The sequence below is a fragment of the Erigeron canadensis genome, chromosome 5 (assembly GCF_010389155.1).
Source record: "Erigeron canadensis isolate Cc75 chromosome 5, C_canadensis_v1, whole genome shotgun sequence".
NCBI classification, from domain to species: Eukaryota; Viridiplantae; Streptophyta; class Magnoliopsida; order Asterales; family Asteraceae; genus Erigeron; species Erigeron canadensis.
Window position 1 is genome coordinate 25,714,130 of NC_057765.1, and position 23,089 is coordinate 25,737,218.

The window sequence follows — 23,089 nt, forward strand, 5'->3', positions numbered from 1 at the left end:
GTGTTCACGAACACCACTGCTACCATCATATTTCAGAGTAAGCATTTGCAGCATCAAATTACTTGCCAACGCCTTCGATGATCCCTTGAAATGATCCTCTACAGATTTGAGGTATTCCTTCACCTTGTCAGAATCAGGAATCGCTCCTCGGATGCTGAGGTGGATTGTATTCTTGACCAGCATAAGTGATAAGCGATTCGCCTTTTCCCATCTATCATAAGCCGCCTTCTGCTCCCTAGTGGATTGCTCGGTAATGGCAGCAGGTTCATCCTGACGAATGGCAAGGTCGTAATCTAACATGCCTAGAGTCAGCATTAGTTGATCCTTCCAAGAAGCATAGTTTGCGCCAGTGAGTGGCTCAATGCCAAAGTTAGGTACTGACAGTGGAGATAAAGAGGATATGAATTTACGATACGAGTTAAAGAAGGTTATTTATAGTGACGTAGTTAGCTGTGTAAAGCGGACTAAGTGAGGTCTTTTAGAGTAATGGAACTAAATTAAGTATGCCTAATGTTCCTAAAGTTATGAGACTGTGACCATTACATTAATGAAGCAAGTGATAAGTACGCTTATAGTAAACACCAAAACCATAAGCTAAAATTAGGCTCCACTTAGATGTTACATCACCTTTGGGCAGAAGTAACTAATATCTAAGCGAAAAACATGAGCTTTAGGTTCGTGCAACACAACACTTATCTTTTGACCTTTGGGCACAAAATTAAGCATCGTGTATTTTATGCATGAAGAAGAGTTCCTTTTGCTACACATAACATATTAAATCACCTTTGGGCAGAATTTAATACGCTAAGTGTTTATTATGCAAAAGGGAAAGAAAAAACGCAACACGAGAATCATATTTGACCTTTGGGCACAAACGATGAAACCATGTATTAGTGCGAAGCCCCCAAGCATTACGGGGGTCCGGGGGCAGCGCCCCTGGAAGCGGGGTCCAAGGGGCAGATCCCCTGGCTGGGGTCGAGACAAATTTATTTCTGAAAAATTAGAGACAAATTTGACCATAAAATTATGGGGTTATTTTAAGGCCGTATAATTTCAGATTTCGATAAAGACTAAATCAAAAGACGACTTAAGTTAACTCAAGCTCAAATTCAATAAAGACTAAATCAAAATCGACTAAAATTAATGTCGAATTCAATAGAGACTAAATCAAAAGAGACGACTTAAGTTAACGTCGAATTGAATAAAGTCTAAATCAAAATTTAATATACGGTCAAATTTTAATAATGCAATAAAGTCGAATAATGCTTTATAATTAACTCGACTAGTATACTTTTAGGTCGATTTCGAGCAAATTAATTAAGGTCGAAAAACGACAAGCAATTAAGGTCAAGTTCGACTAGGAAATTAGATCAAACTTGACTAGCTTGAGGTCGAGCTTAGGCAGGTCGAGCTCGAGGTCGAGCTTAGAGGTCGAGCTCGAGGTCGAGCTAGAGGTCGAGCTCGAGGTCGAGCTTAGGAGCTCGAGCTTAGGCAGGTCGAGCTTAGGCAGGTCGAGCTTAGGCTTAGGTCGAGGTCGACTTGATGCCTAGGTCGAGGTCGACTTGGCTTAGGTCGAGTTCGAACCAAAACATGAATTAGACATCGAATTTAGGTGAAATTAGGATCAAACTCAAGAAAATTAGATGAGTTTTATCAAGAACACGAAGAACACAATTAAGATTCTTCAATTTTTCTAAGAAAACAAGGCTTTTTATGATCAAAATTATAACCAAAACCTTATTATTGTTTATTAAAATCACGTTTTTAATTTTATAAACCATTTTTTTTTCGGTTTTAACAATAACACGAATCAAGATCATAAAGAACGAGTCTCTGATGCCAGATGTTGGAAATATAATGATTCGTATTAATAAATATAATGTAAAACATGATTAAGATTACTAACCTGAAGATCCTGAGGAACCTGTTAGTTGATTCAGCATTCTTGCCATTGAGATTGGTTCCCAAATTAAGGTGATTATAGATTAGATGGGGAAGAAGATTAGAGAGAAAATACACACACAATTAAAGGGGGGGGGGGCGTGATTAGTGATTCATTAGTCACTAATGATGATTAATTATGTTATATTTATATATATAACATTTACACTTAGCCCCTTGGTGTTTTGTGTAATGTGTATTATAAGTCTCTTTTAATTCTAATCACCTAATGGGAAACCCTATATTATGTCATTAATAGTAAATACGTCCATCGTATATTTACCGACATAAGGATTTCATTTATTTGTCAATTATCATATCGGACTGATATATGATCGGTAAAGGTCACAACTTCGTAGTTCCAACAGATGTTTTTAACTTACCACTTAAGTATATATGCCAAGCGTTACGGCAGTCCCTGACATCCATGCAGGGTAAGGGAAACAAAGCTGAGGCCTTGTTTTTAATTAATTAATCTGATTAATACTTAATTAGTTAATTTTAAATTAAAATTAGTAAAAGAAACGCGTAACATAAAGGCGAAGCTTAAACCGACAACACGGGGGTTTTCTTCATATATACAGAGTATTTTTTTTACCTTTTCATCAAATATATCCGTACACATCCCCTTTTTATACAGATTTCTTTAATAATTCACCTCATTTCATACACACTGTGCAAATTTATTAAACCTCTTTTACTGATCCTTTTTTGCACATAACACACACAGATCCAGATCCATTACTACTGCTACCACACTCATACCTCTCCACAACTTCATTCAGGTCACTAATTCTCTCTCTATATCTCTATCTCTATACATATATATATCTATATATATATTGTCTAATTTTATGACATTTTTGACTAATAATTGTGTATCTAATTATTGATTATTATTTGTGCCTTAGGTTTTACACTGTAGGTAACTTGTGAAAACTAGTTCTGTATATTTTTACCTTCTTTAAAAAAATAAATAATAATAAAGCAGATTTTACTGTTAGGTTTTAGAATGTGGATAATGTGTGTATTCTTGTGTGAGTAATTTAATTGGAATATTAGTTTAAATTATAACAGGGTAATCAGCTTAAACTTTTGTTGTATATGGTTTTGACCTGTAGGTGAATTGTGATATATATTTAGAAAACGATGTCGAGACGGCCAGCTAGTTTATCTAGACGATTAGGAGATGGAGCTGGGATTCCTTTTATGGGATCTTTGAATCCGAAATCTCGCCCTTCACCGTTGTTATCCGTTGGGCTTGTATTAGTGGTAATTGTTTTGTACTTTTGCATCTGCAAGTGCTAATGCAGATCTCTAAGATTCGATTTATGTTGATTTGTCCTCGTTAATTTGAATATACTAAGTGGGGATTTGCTTTTTATGGGAACTTGCAGGGAGCTTTTCTGATAATCGGTTACGTTTATAGTGGATCAGGTTAGTATATATGTATTTGGCATCATGGATGCATATAAATATAGCCGATGGGATTTCCGCGTATTCATGAACTGATTTTTGTGGCAGGTGGACGTACTGGTGATAAAGTTGCTTTCAATAGGCTTGAAGGTAAAAAAACGTTGATGAATTTATCTTTACCCTTCACAACTTGATTTATGTCATGACTCATGAGCGTTCATAATTTATTAGAGTGATTTGTTTACGAAGTTAATGTTTGATTATGAAGGAGATGTAATTACTTTCTGGCTGTCAATAGTATGTAATCTATTATATATGATAAAAAAGTTGAGATACACAGTCAAACTGAGCATGTATAATTGGATCACTATACATATGACACATCACGTTTTCTGCTAGTCTTTTTCTCCCACAACTTTCCGACCTTTATTCTCCACTAATCAGCTGTTAGTCCATCTTTTGAAATATTAAGCAACATTTTACTATTAATGGAACATTTGATTTTTGGTGAGTAAAAAGGTTTCATCTTATATGCAGGCGGTGTTTCATGCTCAGCAGAAATATATCAAGCATTACCGTATCTGAAGAAAGCATATGGTGATAGCATGCATAAAGTTTTGCACGTCGGTCCAGATTCGTGTGCAGTAGTTTCCAAATTATCAAAAGAAGAAGATACAGAAGCTTGGGGTCTGGAACCATATGATTTGGATGATAGTGATGCCAATTGCAAAAGCCTTATACGTAAAGGCATGGTTCGTGTTGCTGATATAAAGTTCCCTCTCCCTTATAAGTCAAAATCTTTTAATCTTGTCATAGTGTCGGATGCTCTTGACTACTTGTCCCCAAGGTATCTCAACAAGACTCTTCCGGAATTGGCTAGAGTATCTTCAGAAGGATTTGTAATTCTTTCTGGTACATTTTCTATCTATCATATCATTAGTTTATGAGCATGTGCAAAGTGATTTCAGCCCATATGCTTATGAAAGGGTCCATATGGGTTGTGATACTTTCCAAACGGGTCAAGTAAATAACTAGTAAAAAAGAAACTGGTCAAACAGATTTTGAATGATTGTGTTTTTATAATAATTGACACATCTGTACTATCTTAATAAATGGATAAAGTGTAACAACCAATCCCTTACTAAAGCTGACCTGATTTAACCCTAATCCATTGCCGAATCTCTTCCATGTTGTCACCTAATATTACATAACCAAATCAAATAATAGTAGACAACCAAGAAAGTTTATTTTACAAATTTATGCCGTTTTAATGTTTAGCTTTTTGGATGCAGGTTATCCGGGTCAGCGTAGAGTTAAAGTTGCTGAGATGTCTAAGTTTGGTCGCCCTGTAAGTTTTCATTCACTGTTAATCATTTACATTTTGTTCATCATTTATACACATTATGGAAACTGAAGTGTATAATGGTTAGATCTTCGCATAAGCTGACGATCAGTGTCATCAATGATTTTCATTTTTTGATGGTTTATAGCTTTACACTCTCTTTTTTTGACTGTGGAAGCGTTGTATGTAGATGATTATCTAAAAGTTAGAACCGATGATTTCATGTTTGGAATTACCTTTTGTAGATGATACATTCTTTTACAGAAATGAGTGTTCTTTAAAGCATGCCTATGAACCATCAATCTAGTGGAAGTTTTTTTATCGTTTGTGTTGTATATGATAAAATTGTAGTAATAAGAGTAGTATAGTTATGTTTTGAATAAAATGATTTAGAAGCTATGTCTATAGTTTGCCTGTTTAATTGGTTATCACCTGCATTGACACTTTTATTCTCACCCCTAATTCATAAGTTTTCTTGATTTTGTGCCAGGCAAAACTGCGAAGCTCTTCCTGGTGGATTCGGTTTTTTGTTCAGACTAAATTAGAAGAGAATGAAGTTGCTACTAAAAAGTTCGAGGCGGCTGCAGCCAAGAAGGCATACCAGTCAACTTGTCAGATTTTCCATCTAAAATCACTCCATTGAAGCATTCAGGCACTCCCAAAAGAAGAAAACGGTCAAATCTTAAAATATAAAAATGAAACACGTGTGCCATGTTGATGAGCAGTTGGAAAAAATTTTGGTGTGGGGGTTATCAACTCTCATATGGGTTTTTTTAGCATACTGAAGATGTATATTGTTACAAGTCTTATCTCTTGGTTTTTTTTTTTTTTTTTTGTTTCATATTGTTGGAAGAATGATGTAATTTTTGACTGATTTACTTTCAAAGTATTACTTCAAAAGTTATAAGTGAATTGTAAAACAAATCTAGTTTGTTAACTTGCTAATTTACATATCTGTAATGGTATGATTGGTATCCCTTGCTTTCTGCATATGTTCGGTTGTGTTTTAAGCTCCTGGTTGTTTTCTGCCTTCTTGTACCCTTGATGGTTAGATCAAGTAAAGAAGTCGGGCCATATCTTCAATGATAATCACAAAGTAGATATTTTTTGACCATGTCGAAAACACTTGGTGGTTGATGTGGTTCGAGTGTTCGACCATCTTTTATACTATACACAAGATCTATCAACCATTTATTTAAGCAACTCTAATTACACTATAGAAGATGGCCAATGGAGGCTTGTATAATTATATTTAACTTGAGAGCAAATGGAGGAAGTCCAGGGGACGTACACGTCGTAACCCAATGGTTAATTATTTTATAAGAATCTTTTCTTTTTTCTTTTAACCAAGAACATAAATTAAAATAAAAAATTTTCCGAACACAATACAATTAAGCTAAATATCTATGTAGTCAAAAGTCTCACAAATCAGGCACATCGAAATACTTACTAAAAAAACTTTGGTTATGGTTGTTATTTGTTGCTATTTGAACTAGTGAGCCCCAACCTTGATCTAGTGTTTTAAAATCGCTTCCAGCTAGTTGAACTAGTTTAATATGTGTGTTGTTGGTTGACCGTTTTAATTAGCTTTATTTTGAAAAAAAAGGGCTAATGGTTCATCGGTTTAACTAGCCGGTTTAACAACAAAGTTTTCCATGATTCTACTCCTAAGGTGATTGAGGTGGTTGCGAATGTTAAATCTTTGTCTTTCCTATGGTTTAAATATAGATCGAGTAGGTCCGATATTGAGTGGAATGAGTGGGTGAAATACCCGTTGTATATATTGTAACTTGGTTGTTTGGGCGGGCCTTGTTTTGAGGTCCTGCCTTTTGTTCTGAATGAAGTTTTAGTTCAAAAAAAAAAAAAGCCGTTTTTTCCATTCAAAGCGATACTAATAACCTATTTTTTGAATTTTGTATTTGTAAAGCCAAAAACTCTTTTTAATGCTTTTTTGAGTCTTTGAACTTTAGAGAAAATTGTGACAATAGCCAATTTTTATTGAGATCATACTAAAATAGTCAAGTTTTTTCGGAGTATCACATAGCCAACAAAAATAACAACAAAAAACCAAAATCGCAACAAGAAAGCCAAAATCGCAACAAGCAATGCCAAATTGCAACAAGAAATGCCAAAATCGCAACAAGAAATAGCAAAATCGCAACTTGTAACTCGCGGGAATTTTGACTTTGACTTCTTTTTTTATATATAAAGACATGTACTTGTGGGAAATGACAAATTTCTGGTTTTCCATGTGACCATGTTATAAAAGTTGCTCTTCATCTAAACCAAGATGATTCAACTGTATACGCAATATACTGCTACACTTCAAAAGTATATAGACAGACTTATGCCGAGATTATCTATCCCATACCACATCTTTCTGAATGGGAGATACCAGATGATTTTCAAACAGTTCTGTCACCAGTCATGGACAAAAGGCTATCTGGCCGACCAAAAACCGCGATCGTATACCGTCTAAGGGTGAAGAGAGGAAGACAACAACATGCAGTCGTTGTAAGGAACGTGGTCATACAAGGCTGACTTGTGGTGCACCCATGTCATCACAAACATCGTTTCCGCCACCGAGAGAGTATGGATCTTCATCAAGATCAAAATCAAAAGGGAAATCAAAATCGACTTCACAATCATCTTTTTTTGGGACTGTTAACTTAGGAGATTATTAGTATGTTTCTTATATATTTGAAGCTTCGAATTCATCTACTATATAATAAATTAGTATCTTTAAAACAAAAATCAAAGTCAAAATCGCTGCAAGTTGGGTGTTCCGAGTTGCAATTTTGTCATTTCTTGTTGCAATTGGCATTTCTTAATTCTTATTGCAATTTTTGTCTTTTTTTGCAATTTTATTGTCTATTTTATGATAATCCAAAAAACTTGGCTATTTTGATGCGATCGTAACGAAAATTAGTTATTGGCACGATTTTCTCCTAAATTTATATTGTTAATATTAAATCCCACTCATATAATATAACAATTTGTGAAATTCAAATACTTTCAGGGCACGTTTGGTAGGGAGAAATAACGAAAAATGAAATAAAGCAGAGAAATGAAATTGAAAAAAATGAAATTGACTGAGAAATTAAGTAATTTCCTTTATTTGGTAATAACAGAGAAATTGGCATGAGAAATAAGCAAAAATGATTTCTTATGTTTGGTAAAAACCGTCAAAGAAATGAAACTGAAATTTATTATAAAGATTTTATTTATTTTAAATTTATTTATTATAAATGGGTTATTTTTTTAATTGATTTAAGTAATATGTATCTGATAACAATATATCTAATCCTAATAAAATAAAGACTACTACTCAATTTGACAAATTTCTTCCATCTCGATCGTCAGTTCATCACCCTCCCCGCCCCCTCACCAGATTCCGACCATATCCTCTTTAATTTCTTTACAAAAAGTATCCCCTTTTTCATTTGGTGGCTCCTTTGACTTTTCTTTTTATTTGTTCACAAATTACAATAAATAATAAATAACTCAAATACAACCCCAATATCATAAACATTTTTTTTGGCAAACCAGATTTAAAAACTCATCTTGGTAGATTACAAGAACTCAAGCAATACTGGTGATTAGCTTATACATATGTATATATGTATAGATCAAATTTGAAGATTAAAACAAACCAAATCATTAACGCATAACACCAAGCAGAAATCGATGCGAGAAAGAATCAAAACTTTGTTTTGGGATTAAGGAGGTATATAATGACGAGATAAATTATGGATGAACACCATCTCAGTGAAGAAATAGTTGTTGGAGATAATGGATGGATGAGATTGAGTATCACTAGAGTGCTAGGGCTTAGAACTATTTCAATTTTAGGGATGAATGTGCTATGCACGTGTTATGTTAATATATACCCCTTCATTTTTTGGCCTAACCTATTTCTCAGCTACGGACACGGCGAGTTGTTGGGAAATTTTCTTTAACAAATCTCATGTCCTCTCAAAATGTAAAGAAATCAAAATATGAAGGAACCTATTTCCCGAGATATTTTATTTCTCCGTGTTTTAAGTTTCTTTTCTCTATCAAACAAGGAAATCATTTCCATTTCTTTGGGTCCATTTCACCCTACCAAAAGTTTTTTTTTTTGAAAGGCAGAAGAATATATTATTAAACGACTACTAGCAAGTCGCTAGTGAGCATAGTTGTTGACTCGTAAATTTCAACTCGACTTGAAATCTGATTTTTCAACTCGTGACTCGAATCGTAAGAGTCAGAATTTTCGAAAATATGGTATTTTTATAATTATGTGTAAGTATTTATTGTAGACATATCGTAATGTGTTAACGTATTAAGCTAAAAATAAAAGATAATATTAAAATCAAATCAAATTTAAAAGCATATAATAAAGTTATGTTTAAAAAAAGTTTTAAAAATAAAAAATTTTAAAAATTATCTAGTGACCCGTGACTCGACTCGTGACTCGGACATGACTCGGACCGACTCACACCACAAAACACGAGTCATGTTACGAGTCTGGAGTAAAGCGAGTCATGCCATCGAGTCGCCTCGTTTACCATTTGTTTTGATTCGACTCATACAAATCGACTCGTGACTCGTACGAGTTTGACAACTATGCTAGTGAGTCCAAGTAGTACCACATAATTACACGATGAAAAGAAAATAGAACTACAGAATAATAAACCACTAAAACATCATGACAGTCCGAATCTTAACTGCAAGGGTACTAAAATGGATAGAAAAAAAACCGGAGGAGAACCAATGAAAAAAATCCTCAAATACAGCATCTCATACAGACCCGGAACGATTTCCAAAAACAATAATCCCCATTAAAACCTAAAACCGCACTCTGAGTTGATTTTGTAATTTAAATATTTGTTGCAACAATGCAACAAGAGAAAAGATAAAATTGTCTTGTTACACAATGTAGTATTAACTTAATGATCTCTGATTAATTAACCGTTAAAACAAAATAATTCCAGTCTTAAGACGAACAAATAAACATCCAAACCCCAAAATCACAACACAAAACCCACCACCGCTGCCGTGGCACCGCCACCAAAAATGGCATCAAACCACCACATCAAAAAACCTCAGTCACAATCCTCATCAACAACCTACTTCTACACATTCACCTCAATCATCATTCTCACAACTCTCTTTCTCATAACTTCACACTACCTCACTTCCACCTCGTCTCCTCCAATTATTCGTATCGAACCGATTAATCAATACGCTCCAACAACGTCATCTCCACCGTGCGATTACTCGGAAGGAAAGTGGTTTTATGATCCAACGGTTAGATCTTACCGGTATGATGAAACATGTAAGGAGATATATAAAGGATGGAATTGTATTTCTGGTAATAGATCTGGTGCTAAGGAAATTCTTAAGTGGCGTTGGCAGCCTAATCATTGTGCTCTTCCGTCTTTCGATCCGCGTCGGTTTCTCGATTCTTATCGAGATATTAGTATCGGTAATATTTTCATTACACACACACACACACACACACACACACACACATTGGAAGTTTGAAGTTACATTTGTTTTTGTAATGTTAGATAGTAAAGTATGCATTGCTATTTGTAGTACTTAGCATAGTAATTTGAGCTTTCTGGAAATTTATGGAACGTATAGTGCTGATCGGAATACGAAAGTGTTAATTGGAATCGAGGATTGCTGTCGACGAAAAGTGTATATATAGTATGAGTTTTATAGATAAGTTAATGTTGGAGTATAATAGAGGGAAGGCTGTAGAGTTAAGGGCGGATAACGTAGAAAGTATATGTAACCTGAAACAGAAGAATGTAATGATTTTATATTGCCGAGTCTTTGGTGGTTTGTTGTAAAGATTACTTTAGGATACAAATAAGGAAATTAGTCCCCGTGGTAGGAGCCTAGTGGTGGGGGACATGAAGCATAAAACCGGAGGTTAGGGGTTCAAATCTTGTCCCATGTCACTTTTACCATAGGTTCATAGTATTACGTGATTAAGTGATTTACCTTCTGTCATGTTGGTTCTGGGATCGGTCGGTGGGTTGGTTACTATTAAATAGGCAAATTATAGGACGGGAAGAAGTCAATATGAGGTGGAATTCCGGCGGGTATGGTTTAAGGATCAGTAGAGACTAAGTAATAAGCTTCCACGGATGAAGGTGCTCAGATAGGCTTATCAGCGGTGTTGTTTTGCTGAGATATAGACACAAATTTGGGAGAAGTTTATGTTGGTCGTATCTGCTGTAATCAGTTTCTTATATATTTCCTAATCATAGTAACCTGGGGCGGCTTTATGGGATCTGATGTTCTTGATAGTGCAACAAAAATATTGGCTTTCCTAGAGACACTAGTTTCACGATTAATGATTATATTAATCATCCATATGAATTGGGGTTATTGATGTTTGGCACCATGCAAGTGGCTTAATGTACTTCTCATGCTTGTTATTGATATTGTAGTGTTTTTGACTCTTATCTAGGTGCTGGTTTGTAGACCTTATCAACTTTTGACATTGCAGGGTTTGTTGGTGACTCGTTAAATAGAAACATGTTTGTTTCTCTATTCTGTTCCCTGAGACGTGTTGCTGGTGATGTGAAGAAGTGGCGTCCTGCTGGAGCTGACCGTGGATATACTTTTCTGAAATACAACCTCACAATTGCATATCACCGAACTAATTTGTTGGCACATTATGGTAGGTAAGCTGTTTTTAATATGAGACCTTATGTGTGTCATCTTTCATTTATGAAAATCATCTTCTGTGAACTTTTATCTAGTTACATTCTTTAATATGAACTCCTGTTTTTGTCACTAGTCTCACCTAACTAATGTGTCTTCCTAACCAAATGTGTTTGTCTAGTTAACTGACCTTCTTGCTCTCTGAATGTTGGTTCTCCTATTAGATATGTCCCTAGCATTTGTAGCTGGCATTTTAGACAGCATATGGTTCCATAAATATATGATTTATCGATTGTGTTATGTATTGACCTGCCCACATCCTCTATATACAGCTGGGAGCTGTAGCATATTGAAATAATTATTTAAGGAGGTGCAGGATATGTCTAGTGAATCAAGTTGAAATTTATCATGCTATATGTATTGCAAATTTGGTATCATATATGAGTTTATTCAGTTTGAGACTTGTAGCCTTTAAGGATGACTAAAATGTTATGTCGTAGAGGTTGTGGACTTGTGGCTGTTGCAGATATAAAAAAAGGTTTACTATGCAATCCTACAGTACAGATGTTCCCGAAAGGAATATTTGAACGTATTAATATTACAAACTGTTGTATGTATTCAACAGTAGAAAAACATTTGCTTGCCTGTTGCAGATAAAAAAAAAGTTTATTATCCAATTCTACAGTGCAATATTCTTGCAAAGAATATTTGAAATGTATCAACATTATGACTTCTTGTACTTCTTCAACAGTAGATAAACATTTTCTTGGCATGTTTGTGTGTAGCTAGTCTTAGTAATAACTTCATGTCATGACAGAACTTGATATGTTAACCTGACTCTTACATCATATTAGTATGATATAGGTGGTCGGCCAATCCCAAGGGCGGTGAGTTGGAATCTCTTGGGTTTAAGGAGGGTTACAGAGTTGATATAGATATACCTGAAGGAACATGGGCAGAGGCTCCAAGTTTTCATGATATACTCATCTATAACACTGGCCACTGGTAATATTACATTCCTTCTACAAATATCATTGCTCACATAGTAATCTACTAATCTCTTGGCGGTGGGAATGTGCTCCCACTGTTATTTTCTGCCTAAATAGGTATACTTATTATAAGTGTATGTATATGACAGGTGGTGGGCCCCTTCCAAGTTTGATCCTGTGAAATCCCCTATGCTTTTTCATGAAAACGGTCAGCCACTAGTACCGCCTTTATCTCCAGACATTGGGCTTGATATGGTTTTAAGACGCATGGTAAGTATGTTTGCTTCTTCACTGGAGTTATCAGAATGCATTTAGTTCTACTAAAATTGTTGATGCTTTACATAAACTTCATGTCGACTAGGTGGGCCATGTTAATACTTTTCAAATGGCAATACTTGGGCAAAGGCTCCTTTAATGATGGCTAGGTTATGGTAAGACTAAAATTGTACATGAATAGATCTAATAAAAAATGGGCGATAAGTAATGAGCTAGTGGAAGATGTTAGTTTTTGTGAATGGAAAGCAAATGTGCTGGATTCAAGTTGTCATGAATTAGTAGTAATTTGGGTTAAAATATTGACTTTATAATTGCTGAAAAACATCTGAACCTGATGGTAAGGAAGGATTTGATTAAGTGATGACACATCTATCATTGACTATACATCATTGTGACCGTTTCTGGTCTTTCACATAAAGAGCAATAAAGTATGTTTATAATTCAGTTGAAAATCTACCATACATTCGTACTTGATCCGTATCTTGCTATTTTTCTATTTATATTAATCATTGTTTTACATGTAGATATCATATGTGGAAGAAAAGGCAAGACCAGGGACAGTTCTATTTTTTCGCACTCAATCTCCTCGGCATTTTGAAGGTGGTGACTGGTATGAAGGTGGTTCCTGTGCACGTTCAGAGCCATTATCAACTGGGGAGGTAATATCGTGCTATTATATGCATGTAACATAATAATTCTACTTACATCATATGCAGTTATGCATGTTTTAAAAATCAAACCACAGGGTTCACTTGTCGCTTTAACATACAACTGAAAAGTTCAAATAAAATCAGGTTGAGCAGTTCTTCTCTGTGGAGAACAATGGGACGAATGTGGAAACACGCCTTGTGAATGAACACCTATATGAAGCCATTAAAGGCACTTCTTTTCGGTTACTGGATGTCACAAGTATGAGCGAGTATAGAGCAGATGCCCATCCTTCTTCAGCTGGTGGAAAGAAACACGATGATTGTATGCACTGGTGCTTACCTGGCATTACAGATACTTGGAATGATTTGTTCATCGCACATCTAAGTAGCATTAAGGTACGAAACTGACATGTTGATTGTACAATTGCATTATCTTAGCAGGATAAATTAGGATCCCTTAGTATTACTGTTATTGAATCGTATATTTTTCTTGTAACATGCCCTATATTTGTTTTTCTTTTGTATTTGGACATTGCATTGATTTACCTATGTGGTAGTTTTATAGAAAAAAAAAATCGTACTAAAAGTCGAAACTCTCATAATAATTAATCTGAGCTATTAAAACTGTACAATACTATTTTCTATTGAGATTTACTGTCCCAAAATTCATTTATCAGATGAAATCAATATTATTCAAAAGTTCACTATTATTTTGAAATGTACATTAAGTAGCAGAGATGGAAAGTTTGAATATTAAATTATTAAATATAGTGGCTAAAATGGGTAAACTTTGGAATACTTGGGTAAAAATGAAATCGATCCCGAATTGTATTGATTTCAACCTGTTATTTATCTCTACAACTTTAAGCTGCACATCGATAATATAGTTGTATGTTTAATTGTTTATATCTAGTACTCGTACATAAGTGTATAAACTTCAAGGATAAGCAACAAAACTTTCTGCAGCTAAACCTAGCCCATCTTGTTTCAAAGTAGTACTCAACCTGCCCAAGTTTCCCACCTTTGTTCAGTAGAATATATAAAAAAAATGTGTGAAAACCATAAAATCACACATTTATGATTAGAAACTAAAAAATAAACTGTAAAATCTGAATTTCAAAGTCGATGCTAGATTCTAATTGTAGGCTATATCAATATCACCATTAATGTGTGATCACAAAGAACGAGAGAAGAATAAAAAGCCGCATAAAGTGCAAGACAAGAATAACAAGTGTCTTTTAGGGACAAGAATAACAGGTGCTAGACCACCCGCTTTGCATATAGCCCGTAGTTATCGCGAGTGAACCTCTATGGCTCATGGCCACAAGGGGATATGTTTTTTGCCCCCAGCAGTCGAATTTGGGACCTCTAGGTATTTTCACCCTTAGAGACTAAGTCTGTAACACTAGGCCACCTCCCTTGTGGTTAAAGTGCAAACTTTATGGTGTAAAGGAAATAAAAGTGTGGAAGTGAGACTTGTTTACTTAATTTTAGAAGAAACACATACTAGACCTAGATGTGGCAAGATGGGTGGCTAGGCAGGTTGGGTAACTGCGACAATAGTTCGGATCAAGGTATGTAAATTTTCAAGTCCAGGTAAAAGTCGAGGCTACTTGGATTGGCCTACACTCACAACTTGTTAAGCTTTTGTTCTTTGAAGTTTGAACCTTATAATTAGTACATTACATATCTGAATGATAAGTAAATAACTACGAAATAATCAGATTTAATAAAACGATATAGAAGGGCGTAAAAAATTTGGGTATACTTTGGGCTCTCTTCATCATTTGACAAGCTTTACCAATCTTCCCCACCATCATTGGATTTCTACCCAAATTTGACCCATTTTCATATGCATGGGTTCAAATTGTCACCATAATTGAACTTATATGGTCAAGAACTGTATCAATTGTCCAGTCTCCCCAAAGGCAGTAATTATTGTCAAGCGCATTTATGGCCATAGTTGTGGCGATTGTAGAAAAGGTTTCATGAGCTAGAATTTAGTATAATGCCATAAAGAACAATACACAACTATTTTGTGCAGGATTTAATACTTGTTGCTGATAACTTGTGTAGCAGAAATACGAACCATAAATCACTATTATTATAAATATTCTATGACCATGACAGCACCACAACTAAGGAACATAATAAAGTAAAGATATTCTTTGATGGATATCAAAGAATCAATACTTTGGAAGATGACATTCTTTAGGGAGATTGTTTTGAAATCTTTTGTTATCCTGGCAATAATCATAAGTAAGGTGATATCTCCTGACCCATTTGAACAATCTCCTCTGTTTCCATGTTAAAGAACTCAACTCCTCTTTGTTCCACCAATTGCTCGAGCTATCTGCTCTGCAAAACCTTGCATTCCCCTTCCATACACAGGCATCAATCGTATAATTTCCAAACGATGCAATGAAAGGGCTTTTTGACCAGTCAATTTTGTCTTTCCCGCCACGTGTCGCCCAGCTGCTGCCATCCCATAGGCTGAGCTTGATACTCATTGGCTGCCATTTAGGATACGCCACTCCTTTGTCTGCATGGTTCCTATATGTTCTTACTGGAACAAAGTCCACCATGAACCTGCTCAGAAAGACAATTTTATCACATACATAGTTGTCAGATGTTGCAACATTGACAGGCCAAAACAGATTCAAATGTCCAAGTTTTTTAATGCAAGTCAAATTGGGTTGATCCAAACACTTTCGTTTATTTTCTTTTTTCAATATAAATCATTGTGTTGAATATGATTTGGGAGGTTATATTATCTGAACAGTAGTATTGACTTTTTGAATGAGTTGATCTATGAGGTTTTTGCAACTAAATATAGTTTGGGCAACATTCAATCCTTCAACCCATATCTTTTTAGCAAATGTTTTCGTTTGCTTGACCCTGTAGAAAGTTATTGCAAGAATTTGTCATGACCAATGCTTACACAATCTGGTGAATATTCCACAAAATGGAATAGGTATGAAAATCCTTTGTGGGATCAAACCAGAGGTTAATCCTCTCTTCTCTGTTGTCAAAACCATCAGCGTATATATTTGTTTGAAGAATATAAGGCTGTCCAAAGACATTTCCTAGGAACTCGAAGTCTATTTCATCTCGATTAGGCTGGTCGGATGTAAGCTGCATTATCAAAAAGCTCTTCAGAAAAGTACTTGTGTTGTTACTAAAACATGCAGACAATTGACAAGTGAACGTGTTTTGGCTTACATAGAATGCCAAGACTGTTCCTGCCGAGTTACCCGGTACCAACTTGATTGGCATGTCAATTTGGCCAAACAAAAACATGTCATTAGATGCAAAAGCCGAACCTGAAAATAGTCTTCTAATCAGCCATACGATTATACAAATAGGGTGTCTAATGCTTGGAAAAAGGTGCTTTTCTACCTGATTTTTGATCGAGCTTCAAGCTTCTTGATCGACCATCCGCAGAAGTGTTGACATGGCTAGGAGACCATGTCACAAAGAAGTCTTTATTGAAATCTCCGGTTGAAACTACCGTAGCAAAGGAAGTTCCTATTGTTTGCAAGAGAAAAATCCCACAAAGGAAAATGGAGTTGAAGTTAATCATAGCTAGCCTTTTTTGTGATTAATTTGTCTCAGTAGATTATGAAAGCTGCATATATAGCAATATATATAGTGTTGCATGCATGACTTGAGAAGTTACTAAAACTATACAAAAATATAAATTTAAGTTCAGGAATATCTTTACACAGAAGCAATGGTTTACATCATTACATCTCAAATTTTATTTACACTTAACCTTATACTTAACAGTAGATTAGTTGTTTATTAAATTTCTAAATTAGAGTTCATGTTTCTAATGCATCAAAACCGTTTACTTTATTTTGAACTCGACTTTGATGCGAATGTAAGGATTTGTTGGAGATTTCATGGAAAGGGAGGCCTTGTGGGTTAAGGGATAACATCATGTTTCTCTCTTGTTTGGGTTTCCAAAGATGACTTGACCCTCTAAGGCTTCTTTCTTATTTGGCCTATTACTATTTATTCTTTTCCTCTTATGTAGTGTTTTCAAAAATGAATTTGTAAACAAATAAACAAACTAGTTGTTTACATGATGGATAACAAAAGAAGTTTGTAGAGATTTTATCGATTTAGATAATTTTTTTGTAATTACCTAATTGTTAATGACAACGAACTTATAGCATTTGTATACTTACAATTACAATAACATACATAACAATGAGCATCAAAATCGACCCAAGAACATTTTGTTTTAGTTGAGTTTTTTTTTTTTTTGAACACTGCACACTATTGAGGAAACGTCGTAAATTAGTGATTGGAAGTCAGGAAAGAAGAAAAGCAAATCAAACAAAACTTCAACTGCAAACTAACCTCAAATCCCCATATGTTCAAATTATTTTTTTACCATCACTAAGTGAAGTTACTACGACCAAAAAAACAGTAAAATACTTCTTCCATTACCAAAAATCATGGACAACCCTTATTTAATCTAATTATCTTTTTAGAATGGCGCATTTCAAACAACTAACGGGGTAGACGCGGAGTCTTAACCTTGCCCCGACTACCGAAGGGTAGCATCTCCAGTGAATGTTATTTGCTAACTAGTTAATAATGTGGGGAAAAGTATCTATGTGTGTATGTAACTTGTGACCAGTTATTATTGTATGAAAGAAACTTTAGTCGGGTTCATTGTATGTAAGTAACTTGTTTAAACTGAATGAATCGTGTAAACAAGCTGATGTGGAGGTCTTTCATTGAGCCATGTATCAGATGCCTGGGGGTGCCACGTTGATTTCTTACACAATTCGTTCAGTTTTAGCAGATTACTTACATACAATGAACCCGACTAAAGTTTCTTTCATACAATAGTAGTTGATCACAAGTTACATGCATACACACAAAGAAAGTTTTCCCTAATGTGGGAATAGGCGTTTAGTATCAAAGTTATGGCTCTTTTATATAGTTTGACCACGTTTGATTATACCTATTCAGCTAACAAATGAAGTTGAAAGAGTTGACTATATTAATTGTAATAAGTATGAACACCATCTCTCATATATATGGGTTTACTACAATTTTTAGTAAAATGAAGTCTTGGAGATGAGCCTCATTAGCAAAAAACTGGGTGGCATGTTAATTATATGAGTTGTTGGGGCAGGTCCAGCTTATGCTTTAATTGACTAAGTTTTGGTTCGGCACCAAACAATTTTCCTAATTCTTTCAAACGAAATTGGTCTAATTATGGTTTCAAACGAAATTGGTCTAATTTTGGAGCTTAGCGATGACTTTTTGGTCTTCCACATTTAATCCTACCTAATTATAATTTATGTTCGCTGGTTTTATATTAGATTAGATGTTTTGATACTCTCTATGAAGCATATGGAATGCGTTAAAAAAAAAAAAAAACGGCCATATAGGATGTATATACTCCCTGTTAGAGAATTCGGGATTAGAATTCAATGACCGAATATTAGTGTAATTATAATTCGACTCAATACAATCTTGATATCACGAATTCAATATCAAGATAAAAGTTTGTAAAATTCTAATAATGGATGAAAGCTCTTGGTAAAGAGAATCTCGAACTTTGTGTGTTGCATTCTATGTCAAATGTCACCCAATATTCAGTTGACTGCCAAAAATTGCTTCCAAAAAAATCATAATCGGTTGTGGGTTGGAGAACGACTTATCAACAATATGATCTAAAACTCTTCATATTGTTGCTTTGAGGTTTTGCCCGTACATGGGGCGCAACCCGTTTGACGCTTTTATTTTGGTCCAAGTGCACATCCATTTTTAAAAGTGTACATTTTGTATAGATAAAGACTAACAAAAGCTATTGTAATCATCTTCTATATTTTGTATATTCTGAGTTTCTAACCCGTATAATTAGCATCTCATTCTTGCACTAAAATACTATCATCTTCTATAATATGTTGAGAGAAGTCAACATGATTACAATTTCTAGAGAAAGGGGAGTTTTGGTATATAACTAAAGTTAATCAAAAGCCAATGTAATCTATATATATATTTTTAAAAGCTTTTAAAATTGAAAATCATTATAAACTCTCTCTCTATATATATATTTTTACACGCATGTCATCCTAGTTTTATGTAAACATAACTCAGTAACGGTAAATGTTTAGTTTTTTACTCGTTTCCGAAATCTTCAGAGGACGAATCACCACAATTCTTGAATCCTAGCTTACCTAGTTTGATTGGAGAATTGTTTAACCATTGAACATATTTTTGGACGTGCTATAATTTGAACGCATATGTATAACTTTCTTCATTGCTAAGTATAAAAAAATGTAAATATTAGTAAAATAATAGTTGTCCGTTTGATGGGCAGTTTTAAGGTTGATGTTGATAGAATGGAACGGCCCACAAATCATGATGTATTGGCCTATAATAAGTCCAATAAACTCCAACCAAAGTTATGCTCTCTGTCTTCCATTCATATGCTCTCATTGCTTTGCCATCTCTTTCATATGACCTAAAGGCCTATTATCTTTACATATATTATCTTCTTGTATATATGTATGTTTTTCTAATATATAATTTATTCTTTATTTATAGCTAGGAAGTGATTGGTACGTTATCATTCGTTATATATTATCAAAAGAAAAATGATGATTCATTATGCCATTTTATCCTTCAATATTGAAAAGGACGAGAGGATAGAAAAAAAATTATGAATGTCTAAAATCACAATTATAAATGTCGTCTTATTATTAAAAAATTTAGTAGGAGCCTAATAATGAAATGACTTAGGCCTCTCCTTATAAGAACCCACTTCTAACCCGCATCTACTACTATTCATCTCTTCTAGACACACCAAGAACACCCTATCTTTATAACCCTCACTTCTAACTATATTCACCTATTATTTTAACACTAAATATAACACTAAATTTGGGCCCCTCACCTCCACTTTCTTGCGTCTAAATTTGGAAGCCACAGTCGGACGCGGTGCTAGACGCACATAGTGCTACTAGGGTCTTGGTCTTTCGCTGTGTCGGACGTGCGTCTAACGCGGGCTAGAAGCCCAAGGACCGGCCTTATCATCCTCTTATTAAGAGATTGCATGTTCATAACTCATTAGATGATATTTTGGAACGTTCAATGAAATGGTTAAGAAACAATAATGGATAAAAAACGATGTAATTTATTTTGACTACTTTCTCCTGATCTATCATACGGGGTCTATAAATTAGTTTCATAACTTAGTCATTTCAATGATTCATTAGTCATTTCAATGATTCATTTATGATGTTAATTTAATTAATGATGAGGCCTGGAAACGTTCTTTCGTGATTTAGAAGTGAGGATAAAAACAAGGTGATATGATGCATTTGCATTGAAAGAGTAAATGATATAGGTCGGCAATATGAACTAGAATATGCATCACAAGGCATGAATAAAATAGGGGATTCATTCGAAGTTTTCAATAAGGTGACGTTTGCACAGAAAGGTTAACAAGAAAGACAACATAATACCAGGTAGACTAAGATATGACGATTTGTATCGGCCAACATTGAGCTTTCTGCTTGCCATCGGTTTTGGGTTGGTGTCAATCAATTTAAATCAATTTGAATAAACTAGTAGATGCCCTTAACTACAAGTTGTGAGTAAAAACGATTTATGAGAGGTGAATTATAAACAGTTAACCATATCGGGTAATAGAGAAACAACATTCAAAATAGACCCCGGCCAAACCGAACTTTTTCTCTGTGTCCATTCACAATCCCGTCAATCATTTCTCGTTCATATTTTACATATCGGTTAAACCACTATCTCATGTGTCTAGGTCCAACAAAAGACTTGTCTTGTTGAGCCGGATGTGAACAAAACTTGATTTAAACAAATCTACCAAGAATGAAACATGCGACCTCCAATTTAGATTATGATGTTTACCGTCTTTAACAAGCCAAACATGTTTGGTAATATCAACATTCATAGAACTACGAAATGAATCCAAGCTTCTCAAAATCATGAATCTTTTTAATAATCAAACCATCTAAAAATTGGTTTCTCCAAAAACTAATAAACTGTACAAAACAATCATCGATCTCCCCAATAACAACACTCAGCAAAACAAATATGAAATTTGACTTTCTTTGACTGTACACTCTTTTCTAGAAGATTCAAGAAACAAAAATTCAAACAAAACAAAAGACTAATCATTCGCCGTCATGCCTTAGTTCCTTTCGGAGTTTCCTAGAGAACGGCTGGCAAGCATCCACACTCAAATCTATAGCAGCCGCCAATGCAACAAACGCAGCCGCATCCTCCGTGCATGTCACGTGCTGTACCCCTACTTCAACCTCCGGCTTCTCCCCAACCGATGATGACATCACAAACCCTTGGTACATCAAATGTGCCCACAACCCGAATTCAAACTCCGACCCGGATCCTGACCCGGACCCGAAACTCCCGTTTGGGGTTGACATGGGCGAACTCCCATTACTCATGTCAATAACAAACTTTCCACCCGTTTTTGAATTTATTGTGGATGTCGATAAAGTTACCGGGTCGAGCCCACTGATCGTTGCATCAGGAAGTAGCTCAAACCGGTAACCGAGGGAGTCTTTTTGTTTAGGCTCCCTCCAGGCCTCTAAACGGCCCCACGGCTTCCAGGTGTTGTGGCCTGGTCTGAGTACCAGCCAAGCACCTGGATTCGTCCGGCTGACACTGTTTGTCCCGTTTGATGGGACAAACGGTGTTACCATACTCGCCATCGCAACGGGCGATCCCGAGAGATCATGGATAGTTACTGACCATCCTTTTCTCTCGTTCACCGGCTTTTCTTTTTCACTTCTTATCGATTTCAACCAACTTTTTCCGTTTTTTGATTCCGATAAAGACGAGCTGCAAATAACAACAATTAAACACACTATTAGTTTTACAAAACCTAAAATTTCCATTGAGACATTTTATCGAACACCTTAAATACACAAAAATAAATAAATTTAAAAATAGAAAGTTACTTGTACTTACTCGGATCTCAAATTGTGTTCTCTGTTATTTCTGAAACTGAATTTACAAGTGAAAACAGCTTGGCGGACATTCCCATTAACTTGAAAAACTTGCGGGCTACATTCGGGTTCACCATCAAACTCAAATACGAATCTCGGGTCACGTTCGACCCGAATACTCAAATGCAATTGAACCATCTTCCCATCACCAATATCAACCCACCCATTCTGACAAACCGACTCACTATCCAAACCCACCGTCACAATCCCCAACAACTTACCCGACCCGAATCCACAAACCGGTTTATTCTTGACCCGACCCGAATACACCTCAATCTTTAACAAATTCGCTTTCTCAAACTCCGATTTTTTCAAATTAAAACACCCTTGAACTTGATCATTCACTTCACCATCTGTGATAGAAGTAATTTCCGCTATCTGGGTCGGGTTATTTTTCAGTTTAATCTTGCAGTAAGCCGCCGGAGCAGCTCCGGCGCCGGCGCCGGAAAACTTTAAGGCTAGACTTCCGACGATTATTCGAGCGTAAGGACACGGATCCATTGTAGAAAAATCCAATCTGTTAGAGGTTCTTGAATTGTTTTAAATCCTTTAAATGAAAGTGGGTGTATATATATATATGTGTGTGTATGTATAGGTGTATATGTGTTTGTTGAATTGAAAAATAACAGATGGATATATTGGAAGAAACAGAGAGATAATGAGCGAGACAGAGAGATTACAGGCTGGATTTATTTTCCAGATATGGAATTATAAAAATTAGAGATAATGTGCTTTGAAGAATTGTACCTTGTGGATATATGGTTGTACGTTGAT

General features: G+C 35.2%; 4 protein-coding genes across 6 annotated transcripts; 2 read left to right on the forward strand and 2 right to left on the reverse strand.

Annotated features, from left to right (window-relative positions):
• Positions 1-2,573: 2,573 nt before the first annotated feature.
• LOC122599777 (probable pectin methylesterase CGR3) lies at positions 2,574-5,689 on the forward strand. Of its 3 annotated transcripts, none has more exons than XM_043772349.1 (7): positions 2,574-2,726; positions 3,063-3,213; positions 3,339-3,378; positions 3,466-3,507; positions 3,895-4,269; positions 4,650-4,705; positions 5,190-5,689. In XM_043772349.1, the coding sequence occupies exons 2-7, from the start codon at positions 3,091-3,093 to the stop codon at positions 5,340-5,342; spliced, it is 789 nt and encodes a 262-aa protein (XP_043628284.1). In that variant the 5' UTR covers positions 2,574-2,726; positions 3,063-3,090; the 3' UTR covers positions 5,343-5,689. The 3 variants fall into 3 exon arrangements, with proteins under 3 accessions (XP_043628284.1, XP_043628285.1, XP_043628286.1); XM_043772350.1 differs by having other exon boundaries at positions 3,085-3,213; XM_043772351.1 differs by lacking the exon at positions 3,063-3,213 and having other exon boundaries at positions 2,683-2,726.
• A 3,980-nt stretch (positions 5,690-9,669) lies between these two features.
• LOC122600334 (protein trichome birefringence-like 13) lies at positions 9,670-13,804 on the forward strand. Its single transcript, XM_043773043.1, has 6 exons — positions 9,670-10,169; positions 11,208-11,385; positions 12,230-12,370; positions 12,504-12,624; positions 13,155-13,289; positions 13,425-13,804. Exons 1-6 carry the CDS (start codon positions 9,758-9,760, stop codon positions 13,686-13,688), a joined length of 1,251 nt encoding a protein of 416 aa, XP_043628978.1. The 5' UTR covers positions 9,670-9,757; the 3' UTR covers positions 13,689-13,804.
• A 1,544-nt stretch (positions 13,805-15,348) lies between these two features.
• Positions 15,349-16,881, reverse strand: LOC122600532 (probable xyloglucan endotransglucosylase/hydrolase protein 10). Its single transcript, XM_043773261.1, has 4 exons — positions 16,680-16,881; positions 16,503-16,603; positions 16,222-16,415; positions 15,349-15,869 (listed from the first exon to the last, which is right to left on the reverse strand). Exons 1-4 carry the CDS (start codon positions 16,861-16,863, stop codon positions 15,467-15,469), a joined length of 882 nt encoding a protein of 293 aa, XP_043629196.1. The 5' UTR covers positions 16,864-16,881; the 3' UTR covers positions 15,349-15,466.
• A 4,379-nt stretch (positions 16,882-21,260) lies between these two features.
• LOC122600004 lies at positions 21,261-22,934 on the reverse strand. The gene is made up of 2 exons (XM_043772634.1): positions 22,278-22,934; positions 21,261-22,148 (listed from the first exon to the last, which is right to left on the reverse strand). Exons 1-2 carry the CDS (start codon positions 22,814-22,816, stop codon positions 21,461-21,463), a joined length of 1,227 nt encoding a protein of 408 aa, XP_043628569.1. The 5' UTR covers positions 22,817-22,934; the 3' UTR covers positions 21,261-21,460.
• Between the last annotated feature and the right edge of the window lie 155 nt (positions 22,935-23,089).

Bases quoted from the DNA above. Each gene is read 5' to 3' on its own strand.
- LOC122599777 (XM_043772349.1), top strand. From the start codon at position 3,091: ATGTCGAGACGGCCAGCTAGTTTATCTAGACGATTAGGAGATGGAGCT. The intron at 4,270-4,649 runs GTACATTTTCTA...TTTTGGATGCAG, and splicing joins AGGATTTGTAATTCTTTCTG to GTTATCCGGGTCAGCGTAGA. The intron at 4,706-5,189 runs GTAAGTTTTCAT...ATTTTGTGCCAG, and splicing joins TGTCTAAGTTTGGTCGCCCT to GCAAAACTGCGAAGCTCTTC.
- LOC122600004 (XM_043772634.1), bottom strand. From the start codon at position 22,816: ATGGATCCGTGTCCTTACGCTCGAATAATCGTCGGAAGTCTAGCCTTA. The intron at 22,149-22,277 runs GTAAGTACAAGT...TGTTATTTGCAG, and splicing joins GAACACAATTTGAGATCCGA to CTCGTCTTTATCGGAATCAA.
- LOC122600532 (XM_043773261.1), bottom strand. From the start codon at position 16,863: ATGATTAACTTCAACTCCATTTTCCTTTGTGGGATTTTTCTCTTGCAA. The intron at 16,604-16,679 runs GTAGAAAAGCAC...GACTATTTTCAG, and splicing joins GAAGCTCGATCAAAAATCAG to GTTCGGCTTTTGCATCTAAT. The intron at 15,870-16,221 runs GTAAGCATTGGT...CTTTCTGAGCAG, and splicing joins TGGAATATTCACCAGATTGT to GTTCATGGTGGACTTTGTTC.
- LOC122600334 (XM_043773043.1), top strand. From the start codon at position 9,758: ATGGCATCAAACCACCACATCAAAAAACCTCAGTCACAATCCTCATCA. The intron at 11,386-12,229 runs GTAAGCTGTTTT...AGTATGATATAG, and splicing joins TTGTTGGCACATTATGGTAG to GTGGTCGGCCAATCCCAAGG. The intron at 12,625-13,154 runs GTAAGTATGTTT...TTTTACATGTAG, and splicing joins ATATGGTTTTAAGACGCATG to ATATCATATGTGGAAGAAAA.